The sequence below is a fragment of the Giraffa tippelskirchi genome, chromosome 10 (assembly GCF_054371585.1).
Source record: "Giraffa tippelskirchi isolate mGirTip1 chromosome 10, T2T-mGirTip1v1.2.pri, whole genome shotgun sequence".
Taxonomy (NCBI): domain Eukaryota; kingdom Metazoa; phylum Chordata; class Mammalia; order Artiodactyla; family Giraffidae; genus Giraffa; species Giraffa tippelskirchi.
Window position 1 is genome coordinate 6,205,790 of NC_137284.1, and position 17,432 is coordinate 6,223,221.

The window sequence follows — 17,432 nt, forward strand, 5'->3', positions numbered from 1 at the left end:
AAGGGATCAAGGGAGTTCAGGTTCTCAATCCACTGACCAATAGAACGGTATCACCTTGGGAAGCCATGAGGCACATCCTAAGTGCATAAACAAACACACAGAATGTATTCTAGATTGAGTGAGGTATTAAAGCAGGTGACTTTCCCCCTTGTCTCTGGCTTGGCCACTGAAGGTTTCAGGGCAATAGTATTTGCCTGGGTGGCCTCCTATAGGAAAAGCTTTGCTCTTTCATTATTTCCCATCCATACACAAGCAACCATTTTTGGGGCTCAGAGATCTTTCCAGGAAAACAGCCCCATCATTAACATAGTAGGCCAAGGGCCCTAGCTGAGCAGACCCTCCCATCAGCCATGATAAAGACAGGGTCAGGTGTGTGCAGGCCCAGAAAGTTCCCAAACATGAGCTGTGGTAGATCAGACAGCTCACAGAATAATCACCACTTTCTCTCAAGAAGAGCAGACTCAGTACTTCAGAGCAGACGTGATAACATAACTGGAACAATCTGTCGTGAGACATCAGCACTACTCAGACACCTTCTTTTGTTCTCCAGGTATAACTGTGAGATCTCTGCAGGAGAAGGAGAAAGTCACACATTGTGGGGTGCTCAGGGAGCCTGGGCGAATGCACTCCTTGGTGGGCAAGCCTAGGCACTGGAAAAAGAGAGAAAGCAATAATTGGAGATTTTAGAAGGAAAAAAAATGTATATTAGGGTGAGAAAACTGGAGAAATTAGCGTTTTAACTTGTACACAGGGCAGCCAAGTGAAGCAGTCCTGCAGAATGCAGTCAGATATTGTGAATGGAGATGTAATAAAAATATGGCTTAAGCATTTACATACATATGGTAGCTGAAGACACCTGAGTCCATGAATCCTTAAGGACAGGACGTAGAAGAGGATAAGCGTAAAGTCAGGAAGTTAAGTCTTGTAAGGGAGACACCTTCGGAAATGAGTGGACAAAAGTTCCAGGAAGGATGAGAGAATTGGACGGAGCAGTGATGGATATGAGGCAGATTAGAGCAAAAAATACAATAATGCAGGCTCCACGAATCAATGGGGAAATAGGGACAGACAAAAATGGATTAATTATTTAGAGGAAAATGATTGCATTCTTACCTAACCCCACTTCCAAGGGCGAACTCGAGATCTGTGCTGACCAGCGTGGCAGGCACGAGTCACATTCAGCCACTGAGCATGTGAAATCTGGCTAGTCCGACTGAGGTGTGCTGTAAGTGTAAAATGCTTTCTGGATTTTGAAGACTGAGAAGGAAAAAAAGAATTTAAAACATCTCAATAATTTGTATTTGATGATACATTGCAATATTTTAGCTATATTGAATCTCAAAAATATTAAAGTCAATTTCAACTGTTTCTTTTTATTTCTTAAATGTTTACTAGAAAATTTTGTATATGTTTCTCACATTATATTTCTATTTGGATAGCACTGCTCTAAATGGACTACAGACCTGAATGTGAAAGGTAAAAACATTAATGTTAATAGAAGAAAATGTAGGAGAATATACTTGTGACTCAAGAGGACAGAAAAGGCCATTCTGTACAAAACTTCAAAAGCACACACTTTCAGGCAAAAATTGATTGTCAATCACATAAACAAATTAAAGATTTCTGTTCAGTGAAGGACTCCATGGACAAAATTAATAATTTGGTGGGATGAGAGAAGATATTTGAAACTGACCTCTGGTGACCTCAGCCTGTAGCAGCTTCGAGTGGAGCTTGGGTTCCCAGCCAGAGATTGAGGCTGGGTCACAGCGGTGAGAGCACCAAATCCTAGCCACTAGACCAATTGTCAGTGACAAGGGCCCTGGCCCTTCAGCTCTGCAGAAAAGAATTCCTGCAAAGACGGAAAGTAATGAAAAAGGTAAAGTGTTTCTATTAGGAGGAAAGGTAGTACAATACATGGCAGAAATCGAGGAAGAACTATAGAGCCTCTTGATGAAGGTGAAAGAGGAGTGTGAAAAAGTTGGCTTAAAACTCAACATTCAAAAAACGAAGATCGTGGCATCCAGCCCCATCACTTTATGGCAAATAGATGGGGAAACAATAGAAACAGTGATAGACTTTATTTTCTTGGGCTCCAAAATCACTGCAGATGATGACTGCAGCCATAAAATTAAAAGTTGCTGGCTCCTTGGAAGATAAGCTATGACAAACTTAGACAGCATATGAAAAGCAGAGACATTACTTTGCCGATAAAGGTCTGTCCAGTCAAAGCTATGGTTTTTTCCAGTAGTCATGTATGGATGTGAGAGTTGGACTATAAAGAAAGCTGAGCCCCAAATAATTGGTGCTTTTGAACTGTGGTGTTGGAGAAGACTCTTGAGAGTCACTTGGACTGCAAGGAGATCCAACCAGGTCATCCTAAAGGAAATCAGTCCTGAATATTCATTGGAGGGACTGCTGCTGAAGCTGAAACTCCAATACTTGGGCCATCTGATGCTAAGAACTGACTCATTGGAAAAGACCCTGATGTTGGGAAAGATTGAAGACAGGAGGAGAAGAGGACGACAGAGGGTGAGATGGTTGGATGGCATCACCGACTCGATGGACATGAGTTTGAGTAAGCTCCGTAACTCAAGTAACCCTAACTTGAGTAAGTTGGTGATGGACAGGGAAGCCTGGTGTGCTGCAGTCCATGGAGTTGCAAAGAATCGGACACGACTGAGAAACTGAACTGACTGACATGTGGACACACAAGTGGACTCAGAGAGCATATTGCTGAGTTGCATCCTTGTGGCAGTTTGAATTACTTTTATGGGGCATTTCTTTCAGGTTTCCTTTAGCCAATCATTTTGATTTGCCTGGTTCACAGTCCATATTTTGTACATCTCAGGATCCTCCCATAATAGATGTGCGAATGCATCTCTTAGCCAAGACGGATTCTACCGCAAAGGCCTGTGTGTAGGGCATCCCTTGACATCACTCCCCTTTAACCTCCAAGGAGCCTTCCTGCGCACGTGTGGTCTTAGAGGTCTCCTGACTTAGAGAATGAGAAACATGCAGTCTGGGCAGAGCCCAGCCTTCTCCCTTAATTGTCCTGCTATCCTTGTCTTGGAGTTTCAGTCCACATGGAATGAATTCCCTATCACTTTACTATAGAGAGATCCATCTATCTCCTGCCTCAAAACCAATAAGAGATTAATATCTAGAATAGACAAGAAAATCCTGCAAATCAGCAACAGAAAAGAGACTGTAACCTGAAAAGAAACTCAGGGAAAAGATACAAAGAGGAAAGTTACAGAAGAGTAAACCTCCCAAATTTAAGAGAAACAAGAGATGCTTAGAATTAGTAATGAGAAATGCAAATTAAAGAAACAATGATATATACCATTTTATATCTGGCAAAAACTGGAAAACTGGATAATGTCAAACATTATCAGAGACACTGAGACGCAGGATCCCTCGGGTGGGAGGTAGACTGGTTTCCAGAGGACAACCTGACACTACTTGGTCAAGTTAGTTCTGGGACAGCCCTGGGGTCTGGGGCCTTTCGCGGCAGTGCTACAATGCTTGTACCTGGACACAACTCTCCTCAGACTGTACTAAAAATAACCGCGTGCATGCGCAATTTGGGCAAATTCTGGACCGAAAAGATTCAAAGGGACCAAAAAACCCAACTGCCACTTTTGAGGTGTCTGAAGCAAAAAGCAAAAGCAGGATGCTGCGCATGCTCCCTGCACTCAACACCACCTAAGGAGGGGGAAAAACACCCAAGCCACCCCTCCAACCCAACCCCTGGACACACCCCTACCCTCACCCCATATAAAGAACAAGCTTGCGCCCCCCTGGGGAGCAAGCCAGCAAGGGGACCTGTTTGTTCTCACTCCCCCCCTGCTGCAGCAGGGGCCCCAGTAAAGTCTTGCCTGAATTTCTTGTCTGGCCTCTGATCAATTTCTATTGACTGGAGAAAGCCAAGAACCCTGGTTGGTAACAGTTTAATGTATACCCTATGACTCAGCAACCCAGAAATTCCATTCCAGTCCTGACTCCCCTCAAATTTTCACACCAATCTATTAGGGCACACGTAATTAACATAAGGGTGTCAACTGCAAGCTTATTTCTAACAAGAATAAGGAGTTAGAGGCAACCTGAGTGTCCTATGCTGGGAGATAGATAAAATATGGTGGCCGCACACTGTGGAGTATTACTCAGTAATTAGATACCACACAATAACACAGGGCTTCCCTGGTGGCTCAGTGGTAAAGAATCTGCCTGTCAATGAAGGAGACGTGGGTTTGATCCCTCAGTTGGGAAGATCCCTTTGGAGAAGGAAGTGGTAACCTGCTCCAGTATTCTTGCCTGGAAAATCCCACGTACAGAGGAGCTTGGCGGGCTACAGTCCATGGGGTTGCAAGAGTCAGACACATAACATACTGACTAAACAACAAGAACAACATAGTGCTTAGTGAAAAAAGTAAGAAACAATGAGCTATACAACATAATTTACATAAACATTTGCATAAATTAATTTACCCAAATAAAACTTACCCAAATGAACAATGGGTGGACTTTGTTTAGATCCATATTAGGAGAAACCAGATGTAAAAACAGATAGTTGGGACAATTCAGTGGAAATTTAAATATAAATATCAGATGATATTAGCATAGCATAGAGCTGATTTTTTTAGAGGCAGTTAGTGAAAACCTTATAGATGAAATGACATTATGACTGGAATTTGCCTTAAAAAAACTCTAGCCCACCTGCCAATGCACACACAAAAGCAAAGGGGCTACATGAAATAAGATGAGCAAATGTTGATAATTGTCAAAGCTGAGTAAGGGGCCCAGAAGATTTCATAATATTCTGTTTGTGCCTTTTTGAAAATGTCCACAATGAAACATTTTTTGTAATGGGAAAAGCAAATGTGCATTAAAAAGACATGTCTTACAGAAAACAAACTTATGGTTACCAAAGAGGAAGGTAGGGGAGGGAAAATTGGGAATTTGGGAATAGCAGATGCAAACTACTATATATAAAATAGACAAACAACAAGGTTCTAAGGTATAGCACAGGTGACTATATTCAGTGTCTTGTAGGGACTTTCCAGATGGTCCAGTGATTAAGATTCTGAGCTTCCAGTGAGGGGGCCTGGGTTCCATTCCTGGTCAGGGAACTAGATCCTACATGCTGCAACTAAACATTTCCATGCCCCAACTAAAAAGATCCTTCATCCCACAACTAAGACAAATAAATAAATAGCTTGTGATAACCCATGATGGAAAAGAATATGAAAATGAATATATATATATGTACAACTAAATCACTTTACTGTACATCAGAAACTAACACAACATGGTAAATATACTTCAATTTAAAAATATATATCTTGCAAGAACACAAAATAATACATTCTAAACTCATTTAATGGTTGCCTATGAGGGCTTCCCTTGTGGCTCAGCTGTAAAGAATCTGCCCGCAATGTGGGAGACCTGGGTTCGATTCCTGGGTTGGGAAGATCCCCTGGAGAAGGGAAAGGCTACCCACTCCAGTATTCTGGCCTGGAGAATTCCATGGACGGTATAGTCCATGGGGTTGCAAAGAGTCAGACACGACTGAGTGAATTTCACTCTCAAAAAATGAGGGAAAGGGAAGGGGAGGTAAAAGGGAATAGATAAGAATAGGGAAATAGATGGGGAGAAGATGTAATGGTATGGTCAGAGCTATGAGGAGAAACAGTATAAAGAGACAGGAGAAAAGGATGGTGAACAAACGAAAAATTTTAGAAGGGTGCAAACTGTTAAAAGGATATTAGTTTTGGTAACCTCAGAAAACTTGGGGAATTGGAGAGGAAGACAGAACCCAAAACACTGGCATGAAGGTGGGCAACAGCAGGTTCAGACTGTGAAAATCCATCCTGAAACACTAGAAAGAAACCCAAGTTAGAAAACATTAATAGCAAAGATGAGTAAAAACCATTTCAGAAATGGGCAAAAGGGTCCCTCGCTGGTGTTTTAAAAGTCTGACTATAGAGAGAAACTGGAAATGACCAAGAGAAGAAGGGAAGGAGAGGGTTAAATACAATTGGGTGGGAGATAAGCATGAGTGTTATCAGAATTGGAAGGACAGTGCCTCTTCTGAAATTGGTGGAAAACAAAGAATTCAGTAAAAGAAATGTAACCGAGTAGCTGGAGAGGGAGAGGACGGCATACAGAGTTAGTGCCTGATAGTATCAGAAAAGATACCAAGGAGGAATGGTGACGGACAAACACCCTGGCATGCTCTACTTGGAGATAAGCTAAGTCCATCAATCTCCATAAATGTCTATTCTTTGTCCAAAGGTGACAGTGAGTAATCCCCCTTAGTAACTTCCATTTTGCCAGCAGGAGGTGCCCTTGGACCACAGTTGAATTCTGAAAGCTGGAAAATGCCCCGGTCAGTTGCCCTGTCCTCCAGCAGCTTGGTCTGGACGTGGAGACCCTGGCCTGTCCCCAAAACAAGAAACCTCTCTGGTCCTCTATACCAAGCATTCGTTGGTGTGCTCACCACGAATCAGGAACTGTTAAGGACACATAATTAGAGCTTAACTCTCTAGCTAGGAAGAGAATACCAGCCTTCGTGTATATGTGACAAACAAAACCCGACTGGTTTGAGTGTAGCTTGGATAGAATGCCTCTACGAGCTATCTCATCTCTGCCATTTTTGATTCCGTTTCCTCACTAATGAAGTACATGTTTGCAATTAAAAATTTTTGAATTATGTTTTAAAGATCTACAAAAAAAAAAAAAAAAGGCCAGGTATGCTTGAAATGTGGCACGCCTGTATTCCTAAAATGCTGTCCCAAGCTACTATAGAGGCTGGCCGATCGCTAAGAAAATCCGCCTTTAGGGGACTCAGTGAGATAACCCTTTGTCATCAGCAGCGGCCGTCCTCCCCCACCTCCGCCCCCCCACACGGTCCAATAGCGCGATCCATTATGAATGGATCCATTGTGATCCACTGTGTCTCCCGGGCTTCTGATTTCACCAAGGTAGTGGTTGCGCCCAGAGCCCTCTGACGCGTGAGCGCCGACCCCCCACCCCCCACCGTCCAAGGTGTTGATTGGCTAGCCGGGCCAGGGGGCGGGCTGACCTCCGCCCCGCCGCGCCGACAACAGCGGGCCCCGCCCCCTACCGGGGCGACTGGGAGCCGAGCCCGGGGCAGCCATTTGTACGCGGCCGCGGGATTGGTCGCCTGGCTCCCGCGAGGGTGAGGAGGGGGTGGGCGGTGCGCGCTCGCGCGTGCGTCAGGTGGCGCGCGAGAAAGGCCCGGTCGCGCGGAGGTTTGAGCGGCCGTCGCCATTTTGTAGGGTTCTCTCTGACGCGGGAGCCGCCGCCAGCGCTGCTGCCACCCGGAGGTGCGCAAGGTTCTTGTGGGTGTGTGGGGAGCCGGAGAGCGGGGCCGGCCGGGCCTCTGGCGGGCGGGGAAGGCCCAGGGTTTGGGTTTCTTCTCTTGGTGCGGGAGGTCCGGGGAAGACAACGGGAGGAGGCGGGGCCGGGTCCCCGGAGGGGGCGGGGCAGGGGTCGAGTCGAGTCTTTGTTGGGGAGAAGGCACTGGAGTTGGGTCGTCAGGGCGGGGGTGGGGGTTCCCAGTTGGGGCAAAGGGGGCCTTTTTATTCTTAAAAGTATTTTGAACGGTGATGCCTCACGGAAGAGAGGTACACAGATTTCCCTCCAAAACCTTGTTACCAGGGACAGTTAGATATATGCCTCTCCACCCCCCCAATTTGGATTCTTCTCTTACTTGCCCCCAAACGGGAGTATTTCAAGCTCACCCTGTTACTTAAAATGCGCCTTATTTCACGAGGGACTATGCAATGCATGCTGACAACCGACCCGTTCGCGTGTTACACACAGCTCACACTACTCCTTAAGAGCAAACCTTTCTCCCGCTACTGAAAAAAGAAGGAACGTCTATGTGAGCATCTTGAAGGTGCCAAGAACTTGGGAGGATTAATCCAAAATGCAGTGCGTTGTAACTTTCGCCTCTAACTTCTGAAAATCTCTTTCTTTTCTTTCAGGCTCTTGTCAGGATGGTGAAGCTGTTCATCGGAAACCTGCCCCGGGAGGCCACAGAGCAGGAGATCCGCTCACTCTTCGAGCAGTATGGGAAGGTGCTGGAATGTGACATCATTAAGAACTACGGCTTTGTGCACATAGAGGACAAGACGGCGGCCGAGGATGCCATCCGCAACCTGCACCACTACAAGCTGCACGGGGTAAACATCAACGTGGAAGCCAGCAAGAATAAGAGCAAAGCTTCAACCAAGTTGCATGTAGGCAACATCAGTCCTACTTGTACCAACCAAGAGCTCCGAGCCAAGTTTGAGGAGTACGGTCCAGTCATCGAATGTGACATCGTGAAAGATTATGCCTTTGTACACATGGAGCGGGCTGAGGATGCAGTGGAGGCCATCAGGGGCCTTGACAACACAGAGTTTCAAGGTGAACTGCTCTGGGGCCTGGGTGGCAAAACTGAGTGGGGTCTAGGTCTAGAGAGAGGCAAGAACACAGGACCTTGGGGCTGGCAGGATGGTGTCTTCCATTCTGCTTTAGCTGGAAGTAATAGAACGATTGTATGTTTACCATGCTTAAACACAACTTAACTCTTGGAGAAGGAAACACTTCTCCTTTTCAGGTTTGCCAAGATGTTTCTCAACAACTTTGTAGAATCACAAACGGTAGGTCACTTTTTCCTGCAAGCGTCATTCATTTGGGTGCTGTTGGAAGTTTAATCTGCAAATGGGAGAAGAGGATAAAGGTCTGTGGCTTACTTGCTTCTTTTGTTATGATGAGGAAGCCTTATATATTTGAGTTTAAATGCATAGGGCTTATACTCCTTACTGCCCTGGGTAATAGGCCGTGGTGGGAAAGAACAAAGACATCTTTAAGAATCTCTGTATTATAAATCTGGATGGTGAATCTGATTTTCGGGGGGAGCTTTTGAGTACTCAGATTTGTTCAGTATGTGATGAACTCTATAAGCAGAGCCAAAAACTGTGCTGTGTATTCTGCTCCACATACTATTATTTAATCCTAAAAGGGAAAAAGGACATTTCTAAAAATGTTAGGTTGAATGGGAATTATGATTCTGCTTCTGAGGAGATTCCGCTTAGGGTGTCATATCGAATTAATTTATATCATTAATAAAGGTACATACGTTGTCATTAGTACTACAAGAGGTTGAAGACTCTGGAACTGTGCTGATATGGTAGCCACTAGCCCCATGTGGCTATTAAATTGAAATTAAATAAATTTTAAAGTTCAGTTTCTCAGTTGTACTGCACACATTTCAAGCACTCAGAAGTCATACAGGCTAGTCGTGACTGTATCAGTGCAGATACAGAACATTTACATCATCACAGGAAGTTCTGTTGTACAGCACTGTTCTACAAGCTTTTTGTTGATAGTATCATCTTAGACCACATGTTTACATCCACTTTTCAGGCTTATAAATTAAGATCATTTTTTTCTCTGAGTACTATTAAAAGGGTTGTAAAGACGTGCTTAAGGGTCCTCTACTAAACCTAGAAAACAGAAAAGAAATGGAGAAGAGGAAAAGTTGACCAGAAAAGGGTAAGGAAGTTTGCAGATAGTAGAGATTGCAAATGATGCGTCAGATATTCCTGGCTTCAGCTAGTGGTGTCCTAGCTTTTAGCTGCTCTTTAAAGCACAGGGCAAAAATTGTAGATACTTGCTACCATTTACTTGTCGTATGATCTTGGACAAGTGTTTTAACCTTTTTGTGCTTCATTTTCCCCACCTATAAAATAGAGTTATAATGATCCCTGCTGTACCTCCCTCACAGGATGGTAGTGAGGCTAGAATGAGGTAATAGATGTGAAAGTGCTTTGACAGTAAAAGCACTGTATGATAAAAGGTGAGTGGTGTTTGCAACAACAAATGTTTCTATGATGGTTAGAAACTTATTTAAAATGTAATACCTTTCCTCATTTATATTTGGTTTTCTTTTATTATTTTGGAAAGCTGTTGCGCTTCAGATACCTTTAAAAATACCCTGAATTATTTACATTGGATGAAGGAGGGCATCATGAATGGACAGTGTTGGAGGAAATGGGAGCTCTCTCTTGATAGGTAACAAGCAAAATGTGAAAGAATGCAGTTAAAGTCCGGTACAAACTGCAGCAATGTTCTAGTATAACACTGCTTGTTCTTACCTTTTTAATATGCAATTGAGTAAAAGGATAGGATCAGAAATAGGTGTATGGACGTCAGTTAATTGTGAGGGGGGTTGGCTTGAAAGAAATGTGTTTTAATACAGTGGGTTTCATTAATTCAGGATGTAATAACACAATGATCCATGAGATTTTTTTAAACGTCATTATGGGGGGGGGGAAGGATCCTTTATTTGGTTTCCATGTTCTTAGCCTGGGCCCTCTGGAGAAAGCACTCAACTTTTCGTTATGTTTTACTTACAGACATTTTGATAACCAGCTCTGTTTTTTTCCAGATGACAAGAGAAAGTGTAGCATTGGATAATAAGTTGCAGTCTTACAGAAAATACAATCTAGATACCAATTTGTCACATTTTTTTTCATAAAGCCTTTCTATTCATCTCCTAATAAAAGGGACCTCTTTAAGAGTGCCACTTTGGTCATCTTTTGAACCTTTATATGTTAATGGCTGCTACTGAGGCTTCCTGACTAAAAGAAAGCAGCAGAATCTGAGTTTACCTGAGTCTTTGAGGATCTGTTTCCTCCCCATAAACAGCAGTGAACTGAACCACTACTGACTTAGCAAGCAGTTTGCATTGAAAGACCCTGAAGAAGCTATTCCCAAGTAATAACTCAGGCAGCTGAACTGGGAATGTTATATGAGTTTATGTGTTTTGTTTTTCACCAATATGTAAACAAACATTAAATTGGAGTGCAGTTGTATATAAAGCTATATCCCTAATCTCTGGGTCCTGGTACTTGGTAGGAGCTCAGCAATGAGGACCTCAGGTTGCCCACCTCTTTCTTTCAAAAGAAAACACTTGGGGGAGGTGGAGGCTGGTTTTCTGGGAAATGTTGGCAATATACCTCAGTAATTTTTTGGAGATTTCAGAAAACTTTTAAGCTTTTGGCCTCTCCAAGTGTAGTAGAGTAGTAGAATTTAATCTTCTATCAGTTTTCTTTGCATTGGTTCCTTAAGGTAATAGAGAAGCACAGTATATTTCAGTTATGATAAGAATTTTAGGAGATTTAAATTAAACACCTGGTTACAACTTTTGGAAAGATTATGTGAAAAAAAACCTATCACTTCTGTTGTAGATCTTTTAGTTCTAGATTTAAAAAGTTGTGTATGAATCCTTTTTACAGCTACTACAGACGTTTATAAACTTCTGAGTTCCACTCTAAAAGCAGTGATGGAGATTGTAGTAATAGAAACATCAAGGGGAAAAAAAATCACTGGGTTTTGTTTCTCAAAAAAATGGACCCATAATCTGTAAAGGATTAAGGTACATATTTTCCTTGAAAATGTACTTCTAGGTCTCCGGATTGGCTGCTTTTTAGATTGGCATGGTTACACTGACTTCAGAATTGAAACACAGTTTGTGTCTATCACACACATTTAATGTCACCATGTATGTTTGAAAGCCAAGTAGCTTGTAATCCCTCCAGTCCAAATTATAGGGAATTCTACATTTGGTATATAAATTGGGGCAAAAATCCATGTGTTTCTGTTCTAAGCACAGTTAGCATTTGACCTGTAATAACTTCTAAGAATGGGAGTATCTATATCTCTGAAAATAATGGGATGGCTAAATACTGCTTTCATCCTAAATTGCTGTTTGGTATCTTGTTGACTGTATCGGTGTTTATGGTGGGTGCTGCCTCTCCACTAGCAGCTAGAAGTAAAAACCTGAGCACCTTTGTTTCTGCTAAAGAAAGGGTTTTAAGTTTGAGGCAGCAGCTACTAGAAACTGGGGTGGTAGGAATGTTGGACGTTGGGCAGAACTGAGTTTGACTAAAGTGATATTACTGCACTAACCCGCTCCCCTCTCAGGGTCAGTGCATGGCGCTGTTCTGGCTGCCGTCCTGAATCGGGCTGTTTCCAACAGGATGGTGGAGCACGAGGCCTCCTATCGCATAGCTGCATCCAGAACAAGGTCTGTTACGGAGAGAGCAACTTGCTGATCGCGGAGGGGGGATTTGTCCTGAGCAGCCCTTTAGAGTGATGCAAAGCCCTAGTTCTCTACATCTGTACTGGCTGCTTTTGGCTACGATCTGTAAAGCATTGACCTGATCTCCAAAGTCTTAGGCAGTTTGGCACCAAATGCTGCCAAGAATATGCCTTTTCTCAAACTGCTTTTAAAGACCTTGGATGCTTTCATTAGCAAGGGTCCCTGGGCTTGGTTGTACACAAGCCCGGGGCAAAAATTGTTTCTTCGCTTAGCTGTTCCTCGTGCTGGTCATTTGCTGCAAGTATGGATGTGGCTTGTTTGTACGGGTGCCCTGAAGCCTTTAGGCTAATGCTGCATTTCTCTAACAAGCAGACATTCCCTATAAAGAACTGTTTACAGGTTTATGTAGTTTACTACATAGCAGGATGAAATGCCAATCATTCCGTTATATGAAAACACACTGTCCCTAAGAAACCAGTACTGCTTCAAGAACCATTTCTTGCTGTTGAGAGACCTAGGTCAGGTAGTTTTCTTTTCCACAGCAGGCATGGATTCACCTTTGCTTAAAAAAATGTGGGGGTGGGGTTGAAGTCTGGAAGGTCTTATAACTAACTCTTAAGAGGTCCTGGAGTTGAAGCACATGATGTGCCAGGTATGATTTGTGTACCCACCACAGCCTTCTGGTGACACTTGCAAAAACGGCTGGAAGAAACAAGATGGACAGCATACGCTGTGGTTTTTTGAGCTACAGTACATGCTTAGGCCTTATGTGGCCCTGAGTAAATCAGTGAGAGGTTGGTAAGATGCTTTCCTATGCAGAGCATAACTGAGGTGTTGTTGGATATTTGGTTTGGAAAAATTGTCAGGTTTTGGTAATAGTATTGAAAAATGGAAACTCAATTTCTGTGTTGGGGCGAAGAAAGTCATGGAGACGGAAGTAGGAGGGAATCCCGGTCTACTGGTGTAAGTAGAAAGTATTGACTGGTTTCTGAGGACTCAGATTTTCTAAGTCTCATCTGTTAAAACTTCAGTTTCTTTTTTGGAGGGGATTCTTAAAATAGGATTATAGGAGTGTGTGTTTGTATGTTTGTGTGTCTTTTGCCAACTAGTTGATTTCGGGGAAGACATAGAATGTTAATGAGTTATAATAAATCTTCTTACATCTATTTCCTAAAGGCAAACGAATGCACGTGCAGTTGTCCACCAGCCGGCTTCGGACTGCCCCCGGGATGGGAGACCAGAGCGGCTGCTATCGGTGTGGGAAAGAGGGGCACTGGTCCAAAGAGTGTCCAGTAGATCGTTCAGGCCGCGTGGCGGACTTTACCGAGCAGTATAATGAACAGTATGGAGCGGTGCGCACACCTTATACCATGGGCTACGGGGAATCCATGTATTACAACGATGCATATGGAGCACTTGACTACTATAAGCGTTACCGAGTCCGCTCTTACGAGGCAGTGGCAGCAGCAGCAGCAGCTTCCGCGTACAACTACGCAGAGCAGACCATGTCTCATCTGCCTCAAGTCCAGAACACAGCTGTGACCAGTCACCTCAACTCCACTTCCGTTGATCCCTACGACAGACACCTGTTGCCAAACTCAGGCGCTGCTGCTACCTCAGCTGCTATGGCTGCTGCCGCTGCCACCACTTCCTCCTATTATGGAAGGGACAGGAGCCCCCTGCGTCGTGGTGCAGCTGTACTCCCCACAGTTGGAGAGGGCTACGGTTATGGGCCAGAGAGTGAGCTGTCTCAGGCTTCAGCAGCTGCACGGAATTCTCTGTATGACATGGCCCGGTATGAGCGGGAGCAGTATGTGGACCGAGCACGGTACTCAGCCTTTTAAAAACTGGAGGTGAGAGTGGGGTGGGTGTGGTTAAGAGATTCCATTTAGTTCCCCAGAAAGGAGACCTTGCCACATAGAGGAGGCTAAAGCCACCTGTTTGCTGTCAGGACAGTATCCAAAAGGTAGTCACTGCATTTTAGTCTCAGATATTTCTCTAGGCCAGAGGTTCATTTGGCCTGTCGAGGTCTTCGTTTACAACTCCAACCAACTTGTCCATCCTGGGAAAACAACAACTCAGTTTATTAGTCAGGATATTTTTCTTTAATCAAGTGTAAGCAGATCCGGGTTACAAGAAACATAGATGAAGAGAACTAACACTTGCTGAGTACTCTCTTTGTACATACATCATTTAATGGTACGGCGAGGTTTTAAGATACTTTCTGTTTTACGGAAAAAGGAACCTAAGGCTCAGAGAGGTTAAGTACTTTGTCTAATGTCATCTGGTGATTGAGAGGTAAAGTCAGAATTCATCCTCAGGCCTACCTGGGTCCAAAACCACTTTCTCTTTGAACCACAAAAGTCACTGTCATGTACGTTGAAGAGTACAAATTCAGAAGTTAATAATGTCACCAGTGAGGATTTAAACTAACTTCAGATTTCCAATTTGCTAATAAAACTACTACTTAGCTCATGAGCCTTTATCAGAGAAAACTCTTCTAATATATAAGCCAAATAAAATCCTCTGAATTTTAGGCATTTAGTTCCAAGACACTTGCTGGAAAGCAACGTTTTGATGCCACTGTCTGCTCTTGATTCCATGGAGTCCCTTCCTGATTAGTGATCCAGAGCATCTTGTTCTCCTTGGGCACTTAGCTGTATTTCTGCATGGCTTATGATGTTACTGTCTAGAGCCTGACACTTCCCATTGCTTCCAGCAAATTTTGGGGGTTTTTTTGTTTGAGAACATTTAAAGAGCTAGATTAAACAGGTAATTTTTTGAAGTGTATTAAATCCCATTGATGGTAACCCTGGCAGTTTAATTTTTCTTCTTTCAGGTAATGTAAGCAAAGATGTTCGAATGTCAAGAATAATTAAGAATATCTAGAGATTGATACCTTGTACCTTGAAATTGAGCATCTGCAGAACTGGAGGCCTAGTAGGAAAGTTAAACTGAGTTACCACCGAGTTTTCAGGGTTCTTAACATACCTCTTTGATGTATGAGTAGAAGAAAACCAAGTGACAGGTATTTTCCCTTTTACGTAGTGAGATGCAAATATATGAACCTGTGATGTTACATCCTGTGTGACTATGACAAGACAGGGATCTGCTGTGACTACTGTGTAGCAGTGAGTGTTCATGTGCACGAAGTAGATTGTCTTAACAACTAGTGTAGTCTGCCATTAATCTTTTACTTTTAATGCTGCTGGATCTGCCATGAAGTTAGGATATGCCTCTCAAGTAATGTGGTGTTTTCTAGATAACTGTACATTTCTCTCAACTATGTTCCAAAGTTAAACATTAAATAGTATATATTGTGGTCTTTAAAGGGTATTACTAAAGTATGTTTACGTGATTTTTGACTGCTAGCAGTGGTTGTTCAACTAACCTCTTTTTAGTGATGACTGTTAAAGAAACTTACCTTCCAGGTATGAACCTCATATGGACTGAATAACCCTGAGTTGGTTGCAGTCCCAGGAGCCTGATGTTAATGAGGCTGCCAGGATGAAATACTCCAGAACTGTTGGGGATCCAAATTCGGGTCTCACCCTAGCAGAACTGATTCAAGAACGTCACAACTTTTGAAGTCGATTGGCACAGATCAAGACCAAGATTTGGCCCTTTGTCTGTAATAAGTAGAGGAACTTGGTGTGAGTTAACTTTCTTTTTCCCCCAGCCATTGGTGTCTGGAGTTCCCATCACCAATGGAAGAATTAGAGAATTTAGGATTTCTTCTCTTGTTTTGGTAAGGGAGATTTGGTCAATTAAAGGAACTACTGTAATTGTGACTCTAAATCTGTGACAGAATGATAATGTGGGTATTTTGAAGGATGAATGAACCACCCCTTGATACCTTTTATGATTTGTAATTTCTAAAAATGTGTTTATATGAAAGACTAAAATGAGACATATTTAGAATAGTGTAATTGGCCATATTTGAGACCTAGGCATCTTCTGATTTTTTTTTGAAACCAAAAACTAAATTATGGTTCTTGATATCTGTATGCCCTCTGTTTCAGTGACAGTAGCCTTGTATCATAGAAGTAGTCTTACCTAAAAGATGGGTAAGAAAATGAGAAAGATGTATTTATCACCAATACAGCAGTCTTCCAGACAGATTGCTTCTTGTTCTATATATAAGTAGATGCCTATATATAGCCATAGTAGAAAGGTAATTACATGAGATGTAACTCTGATCCAATCTGACTTGGTTTTGTTTTGTTCTGTTCTTTTTCCCCCTGGAATACAGGACGGGACCAGGGCCCTTGTACTCGGAGCCAAGCTGCTCTCCAGGCATTGTGTAAGCCTCTTGTGTTGTGCTCTCTTTCAGGTAGGATAATTGCGGACTGAACCCTCGGGCTGCGGTCATATATGAGAACTTGCTCCGCGCGGTCCCCTTTGCCGGGATGTTTCCATTGCTTCATGTTTCAGTAAACAAAGGAGTTTGTGACCAACTATGTTTTCTTTCTTAATTTAATTCTTCTAAGTTGACTTTTCTTTCCTCCTGATATTAGTCTCTGTAGCCTTTCTGTTCCTTATGTTCTCAGCCTCTGAGCAGCCCTAGGTAAGGATTATGCTGGCATCCCCTTTCTCCTGTACAGTGGAATCCCTCTTACCTTGCTTTCCTTAGGAGTTGAGTCCTTCTCCCTGCCTACCTGCAACATCTCCTTTCCCTTTAAAATGACCACGTAGAGGCAAGCAACCTTTTACTCTTCTCTGTTAGCTCTGGACTCTTTAACACTGAAGCTAATCTTCTGAAATTGCTAAGACCATTGGGGTTTTGGTTGTTGTTTTGTTTGTTTTGTTTTGTTTTATGTCTGACCTGTGATCGTGGTACAGCAGTAGCTGAAATTTAGCCTTGTTTTACTCCACTTCTCCCACTTTTTTTTTTATATATATTTTGACAAATAAACATTTCTAACACTTAAGTATCTTTTTGTATTTGTATGACTTAAGTTACCACAAACATCTTCTGGTTCTTTCTCAGTTGTGCTCAAACTACAAACTTCAGTGAAGAACAGATACTTGAAATTTACATGTAAAGGATTTATTGAGATAAGTACTATGGCCTCAGCGCTGAGTGGAGATCATTTAGCCAGCATCTTGAGACACTAATTAAGTATGCCACACCTAGTGGTCAGGCTCCTTCTCTGTAAATGACCAGAGCTGCTTTTTCCCATTTATATGCCAGCAAACCAGGTTAGTAGTGATAGAAGTCAGCACCCCAGAGAGAACCCTGTGTCGGGAAAAGGTTGAATCAGAACAAGGACCTGTCATATTGACTCAATTTGACTTCAAGTATATGTTCATT

The 17,432-nt window shown here is 42.9% G+C and overlaps 1 protein-coding gene and 1 long non-coding RNA gene across 14 annotated transcripts; one reads left to right on the plus strand and one right to left on the minus strand.

Moving 5' to 3' along the window:
• Window positions 1-259: 259 nt before the first annotated feature.
• On the minus strand, window positions 260-6,981 carry LOC145522886 (uncharacterized). The gene is made up of 4 exons (XR_014066230.1): window positions 6,323-6,981; window positions 1,694-1,833; window positions 1,114-1,257; window positions 260-567 (listed from the first exon to the last, which is right to left on the minus strand). It is a non-coding gene; the product is annotated as an uncharacterized LOC145522886 (long non-coding RNA).
• Window positions 6,982-7,162: 181 nt separating this feature from the next.
• Window positions 7,163-16,575, plus strand: RBM4B (RNA binding motif protein 4B). Of its 13 annotated transcripts, none has more exons than XR_014066225.1 (6): window positions 7,163-7,201; window positions 7,302-7,349; window positions 8,013-8,436; window positions 13,295-13,971; window positions 15,550-15,771; window positions 16,371-16,575. XR_014066225.1 is itself a non-coding variant. In XM_081532074.1 (5 exons), the coding sequence occupies exons 3-4, from the start codon at window positions 8,025-8,027 to the stop codon at window positions 13,960-13,962; spliced, it is 1,080 nt and encodes a 359-aa protein (XP_081388200.1). In that variant the 5' UTR covers window positions 7,163-7,201; window positions 7,302-7,349; window positions 8,013-8,024; the 3' UTR covers window positions 13,963-13,971; window positions 16,371-16,575. The 13 variants fall into 13 exon arrangements, 7 of the variants coding, with proteins under 7 accessions (XP_081388200.1, XP_081388198.1, XP_081388201.1 ...); XR_014066226.1 differs by having other exon boundaries at window positions 16,452-16,575; XR_014066224.1 differs by lacking the exon at window positions 7,302-7,349.
• Window positions 16,576-17,432: the final 857 nt, after the last annotated feature.

What these genes read in the sequence shown, in the direction of transcription:
- RBM4B (XM_081532074.1), top strand. Translation starts at nt 8,025, where the DNA reads ATGGTGAAGCTGTTCATCGGAAACCTGCCCCGGGAGGCCACAGAGCAG. An exon ending in TGACAACACAGAGTTTCAAG is followed by an intron (nt 8,437 to 13,294) that starts GTGAACTGCTCT and finishes TATTTCCTAAAG; the next exon opens with GCAAACGAATGCACGTGCAG.